At 42.0% G+C, this 18241-nt stretch overlaps 1 protein-coding gene across 1 annotated transcript; it reads right to left on the reverse strand.

The window, feature by feature from the left end:
• Nucleotides 1-927: 927 nt before the first annotated feature.
• On the reverse strand, nucleotides 928-2175 carry HOXD1 (homeobox D1). The gene is made up of 2 exons (XM_032237546.1): nucleotides 1575-2175; nucleotides 928-1121 (listed from the first exon to the last, which is right to left on the reverse strand). The coding sequence occupies exons 1-2, from the start codon at nucleotides 2173-2175 to the stop codon at nucleotides 928-930; spliced, it is 795 nt and encodes a 264-aa protein (XP_032093437.1).
• Between the last annotated feature and the right edge of the window lie 16066 nt (nucleotides 2176-18241).

Consider the following 18241-nt stretch of genomic DNA (forward strand, 5'->3'; position numbering starts at 1 on the left):
AAAAAGCAGGGCATCCTTTGGTTTGGAATTGTGTTAGCCTACTACACTTTATCTTGGTATATATTCATGCAATAAATAATAATAATCTAAACCCGTTTGTTTGTCTCTCTCTCCTCACTCAACTTTTAAACCAAAGTATTTTAAATCAGTCTACTGCCAGAACTTTCTGACAAGAATCTTTGTTAAAAAGAATCACTTCTTGATTCCCAGAAACAAAAAGGAATCAAAACATCCCTGATGGCTAATGATTGTCTTTCCATACGCATACCTCAAAGGAGTATGGAGAAGTCCTAGTGGAACCCATTCAAAGTAATATTCAATATTCAAATTAAAAAACACAGGTTGGTAGATGAAATAGATTTAAAATCAGTGCAAAATTGATTCCATCCATGAGTTATTCCCTATCTTTGGTTTTATTAGTAGAATCCCCCACATCAGTCTTAAGGGGTTTCCTTTTAAGTAAACAAATGTAATATTAGCCTGTAAATAAATTCAGCCAGGCCAGCAACAAAGTTTAGCAGCATATAGAAGGTGAAAGCAGCTTTCCCTGAAAATATATATAAATAAAATGTAAACTATCATCATATGCCTTTTGTGCCTTGAATCAGTTCTGTGTAAAGCAGCAGGTTTTCAGTCTATACAATGGACTGCTCCATGGTCAGCGTACAAGTTAGTGCAATTATTGTCTTCTTTTGTACCTTGAATTCAAATTTGCATGATTTCACACATTTCAGAGCTGTCTGATTTTTGCTTTTGAAGTTTTAAAGTCTTCTCAGTATCGTGCATCTGTATCCATTCTCAGTGTTGTCATAACACCATAGTATTAAGGTGAGTTTTTGGTAGTAGGGGCCACAGAGCATACAGAAGGTGAGACTTGAGTAGGCACTCCAGGAATCACTATTCCTTCCCTTTCCCTTTTCTTCTGCTTCATCCTCCGATTTTGAACCAGATTTTCACTTGAGTGTCATTGAGGCCCAGAGACTTTGCTATTTCCACACGCCGGGCTCTGGTGAGGTACTTATTGAAATGGAACTCTTTCTCCAATTCGGTCAGTTGCTTAGTGCTGAAATTGGTTCTCACCACACTGGGAAGACTGGAAGACCCACAAGCTGCGGGTTTACCTGAAAACAATAAGCATTGGTTGAAAAGATGGGACTGTGACAGACGGTAATAAAATATGTAAATTCCTCAGATTAAATCATCAGGATTACACTTGGGGTGGGGACTTTTGTCACCTTTAATTCAAAGTTATTCATTTATGGAGCCCTTGGGTGGGGGATGGGGAGCCCACTGTGTTTCTCTCTGGATTAGATAAGAGGATAGAAACGAATAAAATATATTAAGTCCAGCCCATCTCAGAGAGTTTCCAGCATTGAAAGTGACTATGCGAATGACTTTTTGTGGCGGGATCAGCACAGAGCACTAAATAAGATTTTTTTTAAAAAAAGCTCTGCGCGGCTCTTTGTACAATGAGAAAGCTAAAAAAAAAACTTTTCGCATTTGGACAACTACACAGCAGCAACAATTCGGGCATCGAAGGAGCCGAGGACTCCTTCGCCACAAGACCAACTCACCCACCGGGCAGGCGTTGACGAAGCCCCGGCACTTACTTTTAGGGGGTGCGTTCCTCTTGACTTTCATCCAGTCGAAAGTGCTGACCGACGCTTGGCCGCCGGCCTTGGGGCAGAAGTCCGGGGGCGGGGGCGGCCGCAGCAGCGCATCCTTGGGGCAAGGCTGAAAAGTCTCGGCCAGCGCGGTGTAGTCCATTTGCAGGTAGGCTCCGCCGCTGCCGCCGCCTCCTCCGCCGCCGCCGCCCGGGAAAATGGACGTGGCGTAATGCAACGGCGCGCTCTCCTCCGGCCCCGCGTAGGGCGCCTCGGGACGGAGCAGGTTGAACTCGGCTGATGGGAAAAGATGCGAGGGAAGCGCGCAAGGTGCCAGCTGTTGCGGCTGGAGCCGGGGCGCCTGGCGGGGAGGCGCCAAGCGCTTGGAGAAGTCCGGCAAGCTACCCACGGGAGGAGGAGGAGGTGGACCCGGATAAACGCCGTCCACAGCACCGGCTGACAGGGCGCAGGGCGACCGCAAAGCCACGCTGCCGGGCTCCGCGCTGCTAAACTTCCCGGCTAAACTCAAGCTGTCCCCGCCCCGCGACAGGTACTCCAGGAAAGAGTTCATGGTGGTTCCACCCCGAGGAAGGCACGTCGAGAAGGCACCGCGGAGGCAGAGAGCGCGAAGGGGGCAGCAGCACCCGTCTCCTCCCTTTCTCCTCCTCCTCCTCTACCTGCTCCAGCACCAGCTTCTGCTGCTGCTGCCGCCTCCCCCCACCCTCCTCCTCCTCTCAGCCCCCAGGAAAGTCGGCCGCGAGGCAACTATTCTCCTAATATAGAGCCAGGAGGACTGGCACGTGCTTGCCCGCCGGCCAATAGGGGCCTCGGGAGCCTTGGCGCGCGCGACCTGGGTTGCTGCTGCTGGCCCGGCTTTGGTCTTCGCCACTTCCAACTTTGAAGGGAGGCTGGGACGGGGCTCAGGCAGGGAGGGAGTGGTGTCGTTCGGAGCCTGATCTCGGCCTGCCTAGAATCCACGGAGTCGGATGGGAAGTGAATGAGAGGAAAGACCCTGACTATAAAGGTGAGTTAAAAAGTTAAAGGTTCCCCTCGTACATATGTGCTAATCGTTCCTGACTCTAGGGGGCGGTGCTCATCTCCGTTTCGAAGCCGAAGAGCCAGCGCTGTCCAAAGATGTCTCGTGGTCATGTGGTCGGCAGGACTAAACGTGGAAGGCACACGGAACGCTGTTACCTTCCCACCAAAGGTGGTCCCTATTTTCTACTTGCGTTTTTACTGGTTTCGAACTGCTAGGTTGGCAGAAGCTGGGACAAGTAACGGAGTGCTAGGGATTCAAACTGCCGACCTGATCGACAAGCTCAGTGTCTTTGCCACTGAGCCATCCCACCGGTGAGTTAGAGACCCCCAAAAGCGAAGCCTGTTTCCCCCTTCCTTAACCGGAGAGAGACAGCTTAACATTAAGGGGGGGCTAAACTCTTTCCAAATACTCAGTAATGGGAAATACCTGGCTTTCTAGGCAGAGGAGAGCTTCCAATCATGGTGCAGATGATCCATCTCAGCCCAGACTTTGCAGATCCTCCCTAACAGGTCAATGGAGATCATTCCTGATAGGGTAGGTGTTCAGGAAGTAGTGGGCCAGGGAAGGCAGGGGCTGGAATGTGAAGATGAAGTCAAGCAGTCCTTTCCATGAATCATCTTCTATTCTCCTCCAGTTTGGAATTCTCTATCAAGGTTCTTACGCTGCGAAAGATCTGGGAATTAGACTTGGGCTAAGTTTGTACAGGATGGCTACAGATAGACAGAAATGTCCCTATTTCATGAGACTTTATAGAACTTCTCTGTTGAGGAGATATGAACAACCTGAATGTTTTTTTTAAACTGTGCAAGTATTCATTCTCTCAGTATCAGGCATTTGACAAAGATTTTTTATTTATTTAGTTGTTGCATTGTGAGGCTGCCATTCTGGGTAGAGTTATGTAAAACTGCGAATGATTTACCGGAAGTAGACTATAGAGCACTTTGCTACGCTGCTAATGCTAATTATTTCTGATCTTTTTTTTTAAATGTATCTGATGCTTAACCAGTTCTTCTTAACCAAGATATTACTTTCCTGATTCATTTTCTGTAAAATGAATCTCCTAATGCATGCCAGTTGCCCAAGATAATCCCTTTTTATTGTGAGCTATTGCAGGAGACAGTCTAAGGCAGCGGTCACCAATGGGTGGTCCATGGACTATTGGTGATCCATGCGAAAATTTTAGTGGTCCACAGAAAAATTATTTTTACATTTTTTATATTGCACGAAATACTATTTTCCTTTTTTAAAAATCGTATTAGTGGTCCGCAGGATTTAAAATTATGAATTTAGTGGTCTCTAAATTGGTTGGTAACCCCTGGTCTAAGGTATACTGACTTTTTGATGGAAACCTCTTTTTTCTCCCTCTGTGGCCTTCCAAACCTAAACTGAAAATTTCTCTCTTCTAACCTCTGACCTGAAAGGGGTGGATTTTGTGGGCTGAATCATGATGGAAATTAAGTTCTCTGTGTAATCCTGGCAATGGAGAGGCTCCCCCTATCTTTGAGCATAAAGAAACAAAATTCTGAATATGATGAAAAGGAAACAAATTTGTAATTGTTAATTTTTTTAGTATTGATGTGGATCCAAATTATCGTACTTCCAGTAAAATCACTGAAATAAATAACCTACATGTCATTCTTCTTAATGGCTATACTCAAAGTTTAGGTCCAATCATTCCTTTAATTAAAAGAGAAGAGGTGCTGATGGTTTTTCTCCCTTAGAATTAGAATCTCATGATTAGCCTTATATCTCTACTATGGTAGGGGGACATTTGACACTCTACTTTTGGCAGTCTCGTACCTTAAACTAGTTTTGGTATTAGATGAAAGGCTGCCTTTCTTTTAAATGTAGATCCTCAGCATCTTTAGGAAGGGCTGCACAATTAACATTCAGCAGAATTTACTCACGATTGCCCAAAAGGATGAGTCTGTGCAATATTTTAGTTTTGTCTTTATGATCTAAGAAGCATTTCATCTCTTGCTCCATGTGGGCTTTCTCTGATCTGGACTAAAAAGCATCCGGAAGCCAATACAGATCAGGATGGTATCAACAATGCATGCTACTATACTGAGTAGTAGCTATTAATGGTCCTTGGCCAGCTTGTAAGTGCTCTGCGAGTCTTCCTTGCCAGTGAATCTGAGGCCTCGTGATGATAATGGGTTTCGTTGTTTCCCTTGGTAATAATAATAACAGTCTTGTTGCTTAATGACTGCTTTCAGTTGGCATAGTAGAAAAACAGAAAGAAGGCGGCACACAAGTAGTACTTTTTTAAAACTAAAGTCTCAAACCTCTGTCTCCTTCACTGCTTTGAGGGAGGATATATTTTCCTTCAAAAGCAGAAAAAATTCCATGTTGGCATATTAAGTCATAACCTTTCTAAAATAATTCACAAATAATCATCTGAAGATGTGAACTTCTGGACCACAAAACACATTCCAAAACAGTTCTGAACTTTAAAAATTCACTTTGGGGATCTGTTCAAATCCAGGTGTGTCTATAATAATTTGTATTTAGAATTACTAGCCATTAATTTTAGCAAACAGTCACAGCTTAAACGGTCCAAAACAGTTCCCTGTGTCTTGTTTGAGGCTTGTTTTTCCAATATTAAAGGTAACGTACACAAAAAATCCCTAAAGCCTCTTCGTTATTATTTCTCATGTATGAAGCATAGGATTAGATAATGCAGAGTTTCACTAAAATTCTTGAAAACTTTCTCAAAACTGCTACTTTAAGAGATAATTCCTTGAAACAAACCTATTGAATTCTTGGAGGTGAGAGCAAATGCAGTATCAGATAGCAACAAAATCCTAGACATGGAATAATCACCTATTAATTTCTAGAATTTATAGATGCTAATTGCTAATTTCAACTTTTTTGCAGTCAGATTGTATATAATGTATTTGAGCAGCTTGATTAGAATTTCAGCAGCCAGTGTTGGGAAAAATTGGAAGCTGAAGCATTGAGTTGAGAAAAATTCCTTCAGAGGACTCAAGTAACTATCTTTTTTCCAGCATTACTTACATAATACGTATGCCGAGAGGTAAAAATTGCAAATTATTCTATGGCTTTTGAAACCCATTCTTCCAGATTTATCTACTGAAGAAGCCTGTCTCAGAGAGAACCCATTCTCAGAGATACTCAGAGAATCCTATCAGTTCAGGTAGAACTGTCATAAAAGTACCTGGAGTTCTCTTTTTCAAAGATTTTACTTCAAAGTGTCACGAAAATACCGAGAACAAAAGATAAAGAAGATTGAATAGGAGTTGTTTGTTTCATCATGGAATTAGTCATCCTCCTATAACCCCTTCCCTTTATATTCCTGGAAATTCTCACCTGTTCAATTGCTTCTGCAAACAAACCTGCAATAGAGGAGGATGGTGACCACTATTCTGTCTGATTAGTAGAGAAACTGCTTCTGCTGGCAGATTTTAAAGGGTGATTTAAACAAATATTGAATAGTAAAATCCAAACTATAGTGAACTGTACCAAAAATCAAAGACATATTGTCCTGAAAATCCAATGGATCCCCTTTTCATGCATGCTTGCTTAGCCTGCCTAGTTCCATTATTGCATTATATCTTACTTACAAGCTAAAACTGCAATTGTTTCTGTTGCTCCCCACAAATCCACATAGAAGTAATTTAGTACTACACTAGTTCATAGGTGCCTGTTCCCCACTCTACCACCAATAATTATACTGTACAGTGGATGTATAGAAAAACAAGTACTGATCCATTAATTTCCATGACGTTTCCAACTAAGCCACTTTCTCTTCCTCCCTTTTCATTTTTTTAAAGAAAAGAATAGAGGCTAACAGTGGTTCTTGGAAGGCCTGGTTTCTCATCCTGGCTTTATGCCATTATCTTCTGTTAAGAATATCCTGGGGCAAATATGTGCATGGAAAGTAATTCCTAAGATTAGATCCTAGAGTGATATAGCTAATATTGAGCCATATAAATGGTAGTTGTCTCTTCACCATATGCTGAGTTTACTGTAAAACATGGAACTTTTACGAAACAAATGGAAGATAAAACAGTAGGCTATAGTGATAAACAGGACCTAATTGTCTTTTTATTAGGCTGTATGTATTCTTTATGGAAACTACTAATGTGGTCCTCATTCAACTCAGGCACCTTTTAAGTACAAAAATTGATATATATACTCAAAAAAGGCAAGGATGTTGGGCTTTGATTCTTTTAGTACTGTTCTATACGTTGTCGCAATTGTGATTTTTTTCCTCCACGTTTTAATTGTGGGAAATTTGTTGCCATGAATATACAGCTATAAAACTGAATCTCATGTACTTTGAATGGGTTTTGCATAGATTTAAATTTTAAACTGAATGAATGAAATTGTTTTTGTAAAATACTACTATGCAAACTCTACAAGACTAAAACAAAATCTATATTTCTTTTTCATAATACAGGAAGTTTTTGGTGCTGAAGAAATGGAACCAAAAAGTAAATACAAATGGAGTGGCAAATGGCAAACACTAACTGCTGAGGAGGGGGTTGCCCATTTGTTACATACTTTTCTCTGCAGCTGTAAAGCAACACTTTGGTAGAGAGAGAGAAAAGAGAAACTCTTTAAAACATTTAATACGGTTTGATGGGAAGAATGGTGTAATAACTGGAACTGGAACTAATAATTGGAGGGACTAAATGGTAGTACAAGTGGTATCTCCATTTCCAACCAATATTGGCTAGATTAGAAAAGTAAACATGTGAACTGCAGTGGTGGGAACAAATGGAACAACAGTGCACCAAGCCATCATTTCATGATCTCAAGTTTTTACGAGACATTTGGTACTCTAGGTAAGTACCAAAAGATTTATCTACACAAACTGACCAGACTGCAGAGCAACAAAATAGCTTTTATCCTTTATCAAACTGACATTTGCAGATATGACAATTAACAGAACAAAAATTGGGAAGGTCTGCCTTCTCGCTCCTTGCTGACACTATCTGTCACACAGCATCTCTTCCTGGGACAGCCATATGCTGTGCTTAATAGAAGGGCAAGACTTGTACACCCAGTCGCAAAAAATAGTCAGTGTAGCAGAACAGGGTGCTTGGAAGATACCTGATGATGAAAAGTCATAGCATGAAATTTTCTAGAATGGGGTTGGGCAGATTTTGAAATCTTCAAGATTGCATAGGAAAGAATTCCAGAAACAAAAAGTGGGAGAAACACATTCAAAGTCTGTGAAACACCATATGACATTTGTTCCTCATGTGCAGTATAATGAGGTAGCCAAATGGATAGAAATACCATTTTTAATGCTTTCCATTATGTAATATACTTTATGAAAACTGATGCTGAAGTTTTGGATTTGGTTTAATATTCCTCTTGCCTACAGGGATGAGATCCATACTGAATATAGAACAAAATAGTGCAATCACACTATAATTCTATATAGAATAGAATAGATTAAAAGCTGGCATGGACCTTGGAGGTCATCTAGTCCAGTCAGCTGCTCAAGCAGGAGAACCTATACTATCTCAGACAAGCGACTCTCCAGTCTCTTCTTAAAAACTTAGTTCATTGACTCACATTTGGTGGGGATATAGAGAAAAATAGTAGGGGGTTGCTGAGAGAGACTATAGTCTTCTTAGTGTTGTCTGAACTTGGTTGTGCTTGCAGGTGCTTCATTTGCTTGCAGAAATGTCATTTCCCAGCTAGGTAACATTATCTAATGATGTTACTTAGTTGGGTAATGAAACATCTGCAAACAAAGCTCAGACAGCAAATATTCCACAGTTCATAATTCATATACATATAATCTTCTATTAAAATTTTTAACTTCATCAGAGGAGTGCTCAGATGAAACAAATGTGTCCATGCATGCATGTACATACAATCCTGTGGGTGGAACTACAGGATCCCAGTCTAAAAAATGCAAGCAACATACCATATTTATGATACGTTGCTAACAAAAGTCTTTCAAATTTTGCTTTGTATAATTGAATGCCTTTAGCAAGAATCCCATCTTCTTGATTAAGTTTAATACATCTGAATTAGATTTTGTTTCATTTCTTGAGTGATTTCTCAGTGGTCTTCAGAAGTTGAAATATACTAGTTCAAAAAACCACTGGTTTCCATGTTCAGTTGCTTCTTTGCAGAAGGATTATCATTTTTTTTTTATCAAAAGTAATTATAGATCGATCCAGTTTACTCTGGGCAAAAAACAAAAGCTTAAGGATGCCTCTGTGATGTTGAAAGAGGAATATATTAATGATCTTATGGCCAGCCCAGTCCAAAATAAATTATTTCCCAAAGAAAAGCAAATGATGGCTGTCTCCTTATCACCCACACAAGTTAGGATGCATAATATACCAGATTTTAATACCAGATCCCCAAAACAGGAATCTTCTAATTGAATTTTCTTGATACAACTAATGATTTGCTTATGATTCCTATCATAAGCTAATCTGAGGTAATTGATTATCTTATAGTGGGAATCATAAGCAAATCATAGTTTAATCTCCTGCCAAGTGCAGTTTGTATCTGATAATATAAGCTGCTAGTCCTCAAGATATTCAACACTTTCTGATGTTTTTGTTACAGCATGTAAACACTTACACTTTTTGAGCATATTTTAAGAGTCCTTATCTTATGTGATTGCTTTCCTAGTTCTTACATACAATTACATACTGGACCATCATTAATTTAAAAAAACACAAATTTGCTTTATTCTAATACTGTACAAAGTAATATCCAAATCTTTATTCCTATTTTACAAATGTCTCCGGAAAAAAAACAATTTGCCCAGGAAACTCACTTTGTTATGAAAAAAACAAATTTTGAACTTGGCTTTGCTCCCCTGTTTTAAATGCTGAAAGTTGCCTGAGAATTTTATTGTTATGTTTTTAGCCCATCTTTTATATATATATTGTATCTCAAGGTGGCGAACACATCGCTTCATAATCACAATTTCTACTTTCCCCACAACAACAGCCCTGTGAGATAGATTGGACTGAGAGAGAATGACTGGCCCTAAGTCACCCACCTGGCTTTATGTCTAAGGCAGTGTTTTTCAACCTTGGTGACTTTAAGTCTTGTGGACTTCAACTCCCAGAATTCCCCAGCCAGCTGTGCTGGCTGGGGGATTCTGGGAGTTGAAGTCCACAGGACTTAAAGTCGCCAAGGTTGAAAAACACTGGTCTAAGGGAGGACTAGAACTCACCACCTCCTGGTTTCTAGCCCAGCTTCTTCACCGTTTCACCAAACTGGCTGCTACAGTAACAGCCTTCTCTGTGGTAAAAAGCCATGCTTATGGAAGTTCACTCTTCCATAACCTTAAAGAAAGGGGATTTGCAATAGCAGTTGGACATCATTTGATGCTTGGGGCTCACCCACAAGACAATGTTAAAATAGGTTGCCTAGAGTTTGTGGGATGACACAGCTTTAAAAAGGCCTTCATGTTGTTCTCAGCCCTGTACCACTAAGGCGGATCAAAGAGATCAACAGGAGACCAATGTTTCCATTGGAAAATGAATATGCCTACCTCTATGCAAACATTTTATGATACATGAGGGAGGTTAGTGACCTGTAGAGCTTCAATTTACCTGCTCCTATCCCGCCAGAAGGCTCCCTGCTTCCACAGCTGCTTCTCATTTGGCTGCCAGATTGATCAGGGCCTCCTTTTTGTTTTCTCAAAGGAATATCAACCTCATGGAAGGCTTTCCGTGGTCTATGTTCCCATTTGTAACCCCCCCCCCAAAAAAGTTCTATGTTATCCTATTTCTGGGACCTACCTTGATGTTCTTCCCACCTCCTCCTCTTGGTAACACCATTGCTTCTCTGAACAGCTGCTGTGATCATTCCCAGCCAATCCAAGCATCCGCATCTATCTGGGCATCTGCAAGAAACTGAGGGCCATAAAGACCTGAGGTGGGAGGGGCCAGTAGCTTTACAGGTAGTCCTTGATTTACTGTTCTGACCTAGGCTTCCTTAACAAGCATGAAGCAGAGTCTTGGTCCCTATTTACAACCATACTGGGGCAGCCTTTGAAGAGTATTCGGATACTTCAACTGGTCCAGAATGCAGCCGCGCGAGCGATTGTGGGTGCACCTCGGTACACCCACGTTACACCTATCCTCCGCGAGCTGCACTGGCTACCGATCGGTCTCCGGATACGCTTCAAAGTGCTAGTCGTAACTTATAAAGCCCTTCATAGTATTGGACCTGGGTACTTGAGAGACCGCCTGCTGCCAATTACCTCCCAAGACCCGTCAGATCTTACAGGGTCGGCCTCCTCCGGGTTCCGCCCACCAGTCAATGCCATCTGGCTACTACCCGGGGGAGGGCCTTCTCTGTAGCAGCTCCGGCCCTTTGGAATGAACTCCCCGCGGAGATCCGGACCCTCACCTCTCTCCAGGCCTTCCGGAAAAGCCGTCAAAACCTGGCTGTGCCGGCAGGCCTGGGGTTGATGAGTTCCCCTCCCCTCTCGACTGGTATGGCTGTGTGATTTTCGTGTATTTTAATTATGTGTACTGTTGTTTATGTTTCCTTTCCCCCCTGAGTTGTTCGCCACCCTGAGTCCCTCCTGGAGAAGGGCGGCATACAAATAAACCAAATACAAATACTGAATTCCTTTCATTCACTGTCAGCAAGGCTTGGAAAACAGTCTTTCAGAGGAATATTTATCAACACAAACCTTATTCCACTTAATTATCTTGCCACCAGATAATTAGTTACCAAACGCAGGGCAGGGCAACACTTGGCACAGAGTCTCTTATAATCACAAACAACTTGCCTCTCTTGAAACGAAAGGAACTAATGGTTTCCTGCAAAAGCCCCCTCCCCATTCGCTCCTCTTTTGTATCCTCTGGGAGGGGCCAATCACCACCAGGTGTGGTTTTACTCCCAAGCCGACCCGGCTTTCTTAGTTGTTCTTGTCTTCTGGCAGCTCTGTGCATGTGCGCACTGCGAACAGGCTCCAGCTGTTCCTCTGCTTCACTGCTGTCCAGCTCCCTCTCTGCCTCCGATGCGGAGCCCTCGTCTGAGCTTTCCTCAGCCCCAGGACTGGCCCATGTTCCTCCCCAACCTCTTCACTGTCCGACTGCTGCCAAGCTCTGCTGGCTGCTGGTGGGCCACAACACTTAACAATTATAATAGGGATTGGAAATTTGTCATGAAACAATGAGCCACTAATAAGGCATCACGTGACCACACCCAATTTTACAGCCTTTTTTTTGCCATGGTTTTAAGGGAATCATTACAGTCATAATGGAGGACATCATGTGACTACAATTTGCAACCTTTCCTGTCAGCTTCTCTGTTGAGTTTGCTTATCAGAAACTGACTTGGAAGGTTGCAAAATACTGATCACATGACTGGGGACGCTGCAACCACCATAAATGCATGATGGTTGCCAAGCACCCAATCACAATTGTATGACCAAGAAGACATTGCAATGGTCCTAAGAGCGGAATCCTAAGTTGCTTTTTCAGCATCATCTTAACTTTAAACAAGTCACTAAACAAATGGTCATAAATTGAGAATTACCTGTAGTAGAATCAGTGTCAGGGTTCCAAGTAATACCCCTAAAGAAAGAAGACTTGAGTTTCCTCAAAGTTCCATTTTATTAGAGATTGGGAGGGGAGAAAAGCACATTGCCAGGTAAATGGGGAAATGCTCTAAAGTACAACCAATGTTTATAACAAAACTGAAAACATGAACACTTCCCCAAGTCATTAGACAGTAGCAGATTTTCCAGAAGCAAACAGAAAGGCTGGCCCACATACTTAGAGAATATAAGCTGTTTGCTCTTTTTGTTATCCAAACTAAGATACATTTCAAACGGAGGGAGCTTATTTTTAGACGTTGGAACTGGACCTTGATTTCTTAGCAACAGCATATTTCTTTTAAGAATTATTTCACAGAAATTCTTGTTTTCCCCACTATTCTCTCTCAGTCTCTGGAAAAGATTCAGCTACTCAAAATTAATGTACCTTGACTTTGAATATTAGATAGAAGGCAATTTAAATGGCCATCACTATCTCAACCTTGGCATTTACCGGTAACTCCAAAATTGACTTTGACCAGTTAAAATGATTTCCGGAACCATCAGCAAAGAAACTTGATTGGATGAGTGGCTGGGATGAGGATCAGGCATATTATGGAACATGGGCATGTGCTGTGGGAACCTAGGTTAATGGTTAATTTAGGGATTCATGTATTGTTCAAATTCAGAAACTGAGTTAATTGAATAAATGATGGTTCCTTACCATGGCAAAAACTGTGTGAATATAGCTATACTGAGAAAGGAATTTAACAGATATGGATCCTAATCTCACTTTTTAAGCAAGATAATGAAGTTTAGGCATTCCCAGGATACTCAAGTACCTTAAAAACTTAAATGGAAACTTATCAAGTTCCTAGCAAACTTCCAGAACTGGGAACCGGAAAATCCTTTGTATCATGCCAATTACTTACCTCCCAAATTCCTCACAATTTCTTATGCTGGCTGAGCAGTGGTGGGTTCTTGTAGAGACTACTGCTGGTTTGCTCAGGGATGCGCCCTGCGCACGCGCTTGTTGTGCACTACATGCGCATGCGCAGTACAACAAAAATTGCTCTGTGCATGCACAGAAGAAGAAAAGATGGTGGCCCCTATGGCGCGCTGGGAGAACTGGTTCAGGGGCATGGCAGCCATGGGTCATTGCTGGTTCCAGCAACCCAGGCTGCCAAGCTGCTACCTGTTCAGCCGAACCAGTCCCAACTGGTAGGAACCCACCACTGTGGCTGAGGCTACTGGGAGTTGTATTCAGCAGCAGCTAAAGAACCACAGGTTTGCTACCTTAGATTTCTTCTATTTCCAAATTGCTTTTTGGCATGGAAATGTTTTCCTGTAATGTTTAGGAACATTCTAAAATTGGAAGTGATAGGAATGTAAGGAGGGTGGTTTCTATTTCAGATACATTTGACCTCAGAATTAAACTCTGATCAATGGGGGGGGGGGTGACAGCAGCTGCTATCTCCAAAGCCACATCCAAAAATGCTTTTGAAAATCCATTTCAAAAATGCTTTTGTACTTTATGTAAGGATAGTGAATACACAACAATGTCTAGAATATACTTAAGCAAATAAAACTAACGGTTTCTGAGTTTCTAGTTTATATGTTCAGTACTGCTAATATATCAACATTATTGTTTATTTAAAGCACACTTTTTGTTTTTTATTCTTTTTGTTTTTAATAAAAAATTCAAGGTGACGAATATACCTAATATTCTTTCCTCCTTCTATTTTCCCCACAACAATAACCCTATAACATGGGGTTGGGTTGAGACAGAGTGGCTGGTCCAAAGTCACCCAGCCAACTTTCATGCCTAAGGCAAGACTAGAACTCACTCTCCCAGTTAGTAGCCTAATGCCTTAAACATTAAAACAAACTGGCTCTTTTGTATATGCATATCTATTTAAATGCAGCCTTTATTACACACTTACATGAAGTTTCTTGTAGATACATAGAACTGCAAGCCAACAGTAAAATTATATTACTTAGAAATGTCACTGAATTCAATAGACATTATTCCTAGATTAACAGCACTCAACTCTGACATTTAAAACTGCTCTAGAAATTTCTATATGTAGACAAATCATTAGACTGATATGAACATACTTTTGATTCAGACTTGTTTCTATGAAGTAGTCTAAAGAGCTCTTATTTGGAATCAAGAGTCAGAATAACAAGAGTTGGAAAGGACCTTGGAGGTCTTCTAGTCCAACCCTTCGCCTAAGCAGGAGACCTTACCCCATTTCAGACAAGTGACTGCCCAGTCTCTTCTTAAAATGAAAGAAGAGTGATGAAGCATCCACAACTTCGGATGGCAAACTGTTCCACTGGTTAATTGTCCTCACTGCCAGGAAATTACTGCTTAGTTCTAGATTGCTTCTCTCCTTGATTAGTTTCCATCCATTGCTTCTTGTCCTACCCACAAGTGCTTTGGAAGAGGTTGCTCCCCAATTCTTTGTGGAAGCCTCTCAAATATTGGAACACTGCTATCATGTCACTCTAGTCCTTCTTCACCCAATTTCTGCAACCATTCTTCGTATGTTTAATCTCAAGCTCCCTAATCATCCTTTTGCTCTTTTCAGCATTTTTCAGAGTCTCAACATTTTCTTATATTGTGCGTGCAATATTTGAAATGCGGCCTTACCAAGGCATTATAAAGCAGTATTAACACTTCATGTGATCTTGATTCTATCCTTCTGTTAATGCAGTTGAGGATTGCTTTGGCTTTTTGATGGCTGCAGCATGCTGCTGGCTCATATTCAAGTGATGGCCACGAGGACTCCAAGATCCCTCTCGCAGTTACTGCTATTGAGCAGGTTTCACCTAATCTGTACCTGTACGTTTGGTTTTTCTTGTGTAAGAACCTTACTTTTCTCTACGCTGAATTTAATTTTGTTAGATAGGCCTCAGAATTCAAATGTCAAAATCTGTTTGGATCTTGAGCCTATCTTCTGGGATATTGGCTATTCCTGCCAGCTTGGTGTCATCTGCAAATTTGATGGGTTCCTTCTGTTCTCTCATCTAAATAGTTTACGAAGATGTTGAAGATGTTGGGCCTAGAACAGAACCTTGAGTACCCACTACTTGCTTCCTCCATGTAGATGCAGTTCTGTTGAGGACTACACCTTAAGTGTAATTTGTCAGCCAGTTACAAATTCATCTGATTTTGATGCTACCTATCCCCCATTTCTCTAGCTTACCAAGAGGTAGGCTGTAGTTCTTGGTAAGTAGGGTGTACCTAGATTTAATGTTGACCATAAAAAATCTGTGATATGAAAGGTGTCTGTTTTGTTATGTCTCCAAACATGTTATCTCCTTGGAATTTGCTGAAGCTAGAAATGATTTTTATACAGATATATTTCAAAACTTGCATCCCCTGGAAGAGGCAGACTCATCTGAAAGCTGGAGTATCTTGTGAAAGAAGAAATAATTTCCAAAGCTGAGAAGGAGGCGGCAAAAAAGATTAACTCTCTAGCACCTGCTGTGGGTGAAGGAGCTATTGCAACTTTCTTGCTTTATATTTGAGACTAACACTGTATTTGGGGAGGTGGGGGAGGTAGTCCACCCAGTTTCTTCCTCTGCTCTTTGGAATGGAGAGGCTGAAGATAAATGCTGGTTTGGGAAGCAGACCTATCCAAAGATATTCTGGAAAAAAATATCTGCATTTTGTATAGAATAAAATGTACGTGGACATAAAGGCAATTTAGTGCCTTCAGATCTTCAAGACTACAATTTCCATCAGCCCATGCTGCCACAGAACTGGTCTATTCCAAGTTAGAAGTTGTTATTCGAGCATCTGGTGGGCACCACGGCTTCTACATCCTCTTATTAAATACACAAGCTGTGTAGAAAGAAAGAAAGAGAGAGAAAGAAAGAAAGAAGAGAAGAAAGAAATAGAAAGAAAGAAAGAAATAGAAAGAGAAAGAAAGAAAGAAAGAAAGAAAGAAGAAAGAAAGAAGAAAGAAAGAAAGATGCTTGAGATCTGGTGACTCGTACTAGTCTCTCGCTACGCAATCCGCAGTTTCTGTAAGCTCCCTAAGAGCTGCTACTTACAAGTAGCGAAGGTAGCCAGATGTAGAATATAAGACAGCAGAGGATGGATGTTAACGCAGCAAATTCTTTCTCTGTAGTTCTCCCGTGTTCTTTCCTCTGAGGGCTATTCGAAAGTTAGTGGAGGAGGCTTAGGGGACGTGTTGGCTTCCGCCCAGCCCTGGACCGGTGCTTTCTGGACGGGTCCCAGCTGGTCCCGGACTGGGAGCGGACGGAGGAGGGGCGGCTGTCGAGCGGAGAATGCACACGCGGCGTGATTGATGAGCCCTCAGTAAACAGCCCCCCCCCTCCCCCCGTTTGCTCTTGCTCTCAGCAATGCGCCAGCTAGCTCCCAGTGAAAGCAACTGCTCGGTTGTAAAGGGGAAACGTGCTACTCCCTGGGGGAGTCGCTTCCTTTGGAACTCCTTAGGAACCCCGCACCGGATCCCGCGTCTTTTTCAAAATTGTGGCTTTGATTGCATGCGGGGCCGGGGCGGATATTCCACGCAAGCCTCACAAAGCGTCCCCTCTCTGGCTAAACTCAGCCGGTCGGGGACGAGAGGAGAGCCAGGTGGCTCGCCTGCTCGCGGTCGCGGTTTCTTTTCGCACTTGGGCCTGTTGGTGGCGCTGTTCTCCAGAATGGTTACTGCCTGGCCTGGCTGTCCGAAGTGGGAGCAGACTGCGGAGTCGGAAGTTCACCCCTGAGCTCCAGCTTTCTTTCGGGGACAAACTATATGCAAAGCAGAAACCAAGGCAGTGTGTAGGCCAGCCAATATGTGAGCGTGGCCAGATGCTCCAAAGAGCAGACATTCTAAATCCCATCTTTACTGCTGTTTTGCTTCAAGCTGAAGCCATACAGATTTGCCTAACCCGGATACTGTATAGAATCAAATGTTAGCCTTGGTGTGTTCTGCAGCTAATGGGTATTTCAAAATCTCAGAAGGTGACAGGACTAGAATGATCTCATTCCGCTTCAAAATTTAAGTAGAGTCAAGGTTGTTTAAGTAAGTAGATGAGAGGAGAGAATCCCAGGAATGTAGACTAGATGGGTAAGTAAAACAAAAAGAAAAATCTGACAGAACAGAAGTGAGAAACCACTTCTGTTTTGCTGTTTGGAAAACTACCTGGAGATATCTGTTAAAGCACCAGGAGTCAAGCTTGGCTGTAGGAAACTTTTACCATTATTCATCATAAAAGTTACATTGCTTTAGGTGGGCTTCGAGGGACAGTATGTATATAGTGGATAAGGCAGCAAGCTAGAAGTCGGGATGCTGTGAGTTCTAGTCTCACTTAAGGCACGAAGCCAGGTCAGCCACTCTCTCTCAGCCCTTGAGTCAGAAGAAGGCAAGGGCAAAATCACCTCCAAAATGTTGTCAAGAAAATTGCAAGGACTTGTCAAGGCAGTCACCGGGATCAATACTGACTCAAAGACAATGTTTGTGTGCACGCACACATACATGAACACACACATTCACAATCAGGCTTACTATTAAGATATTCACAGAAATGTTGGACTCTAGCCCTCATCATTCCCAGTGCCCCCATGTTTATGATGGCCATTGAAGTTGGATGCTTTCCTAGATGCCTGAAAGGTAACAAGTTGGAGAAACTGGACTAAAAGGGTCATTGGGATATCCAACTGGTAATTTTAAAGAGATACTCATGCAGGTCCATGAAGAAATCAGAAAAATACTATAAGTGCCTTAAACGTTTCTATTCATCAAATGACACAAAAAATCTTTTCCCAGATGCCCTTAAGGCACAAATTTGGCCTGGAAATATCTTTTTCCCCCTGTATGACCCCAAATGTTGCCTTCAGCTCATCACCAGAAACAGGCATCAGAGGCAGTATTGGAATTGGCAATAGGATCAGCCAATTCCAAGCCAACATAGTTTCCCCTAACTCAGGGATGGGTAAGAAACTCAGCTGTGAGGAAGGATCAAAACAGATACTTGAGTTCTTCTAATGTTGTAAAATGAAACAATACATAAACCCTGGTAAAGAAATCCAGAAAGCACACTTTTAAAAATCATTTTTATTGATCCTAA

Source organism: Thamnophis elegans, chromosome 1 (genome assembly GCF_009769535.1).
Source record: "Thamnophis elegans isolate rThaEle1 chromosome 1, rThaEle1.pri, whole genome shotgun sequence".
Lineage (NCBI taxonomy): Eukaryota > Metazoa > Chordata > Lepidosauria > Squamata > Colubridae > Thamnophis > Thamnophis elegans.

Bases quoted from the DNA above. Each gene is read 5' to 3' on its own strand.
- HOXD1 (XM_032237546.1), bottom strand. From the start codon at position 2,175: ATGAACTCTTTCCTGGAGTACCTGTCGCGGGGCGGGGACAGCTTGAGT. The intron at 1,122-1,574 runs GTGAGTTGGTCT...TATTGTTTTCAG, and splicing joins CGTCAACGCCTGCCCGGTGG to GTAAACCCGCAGCTTGTGGG.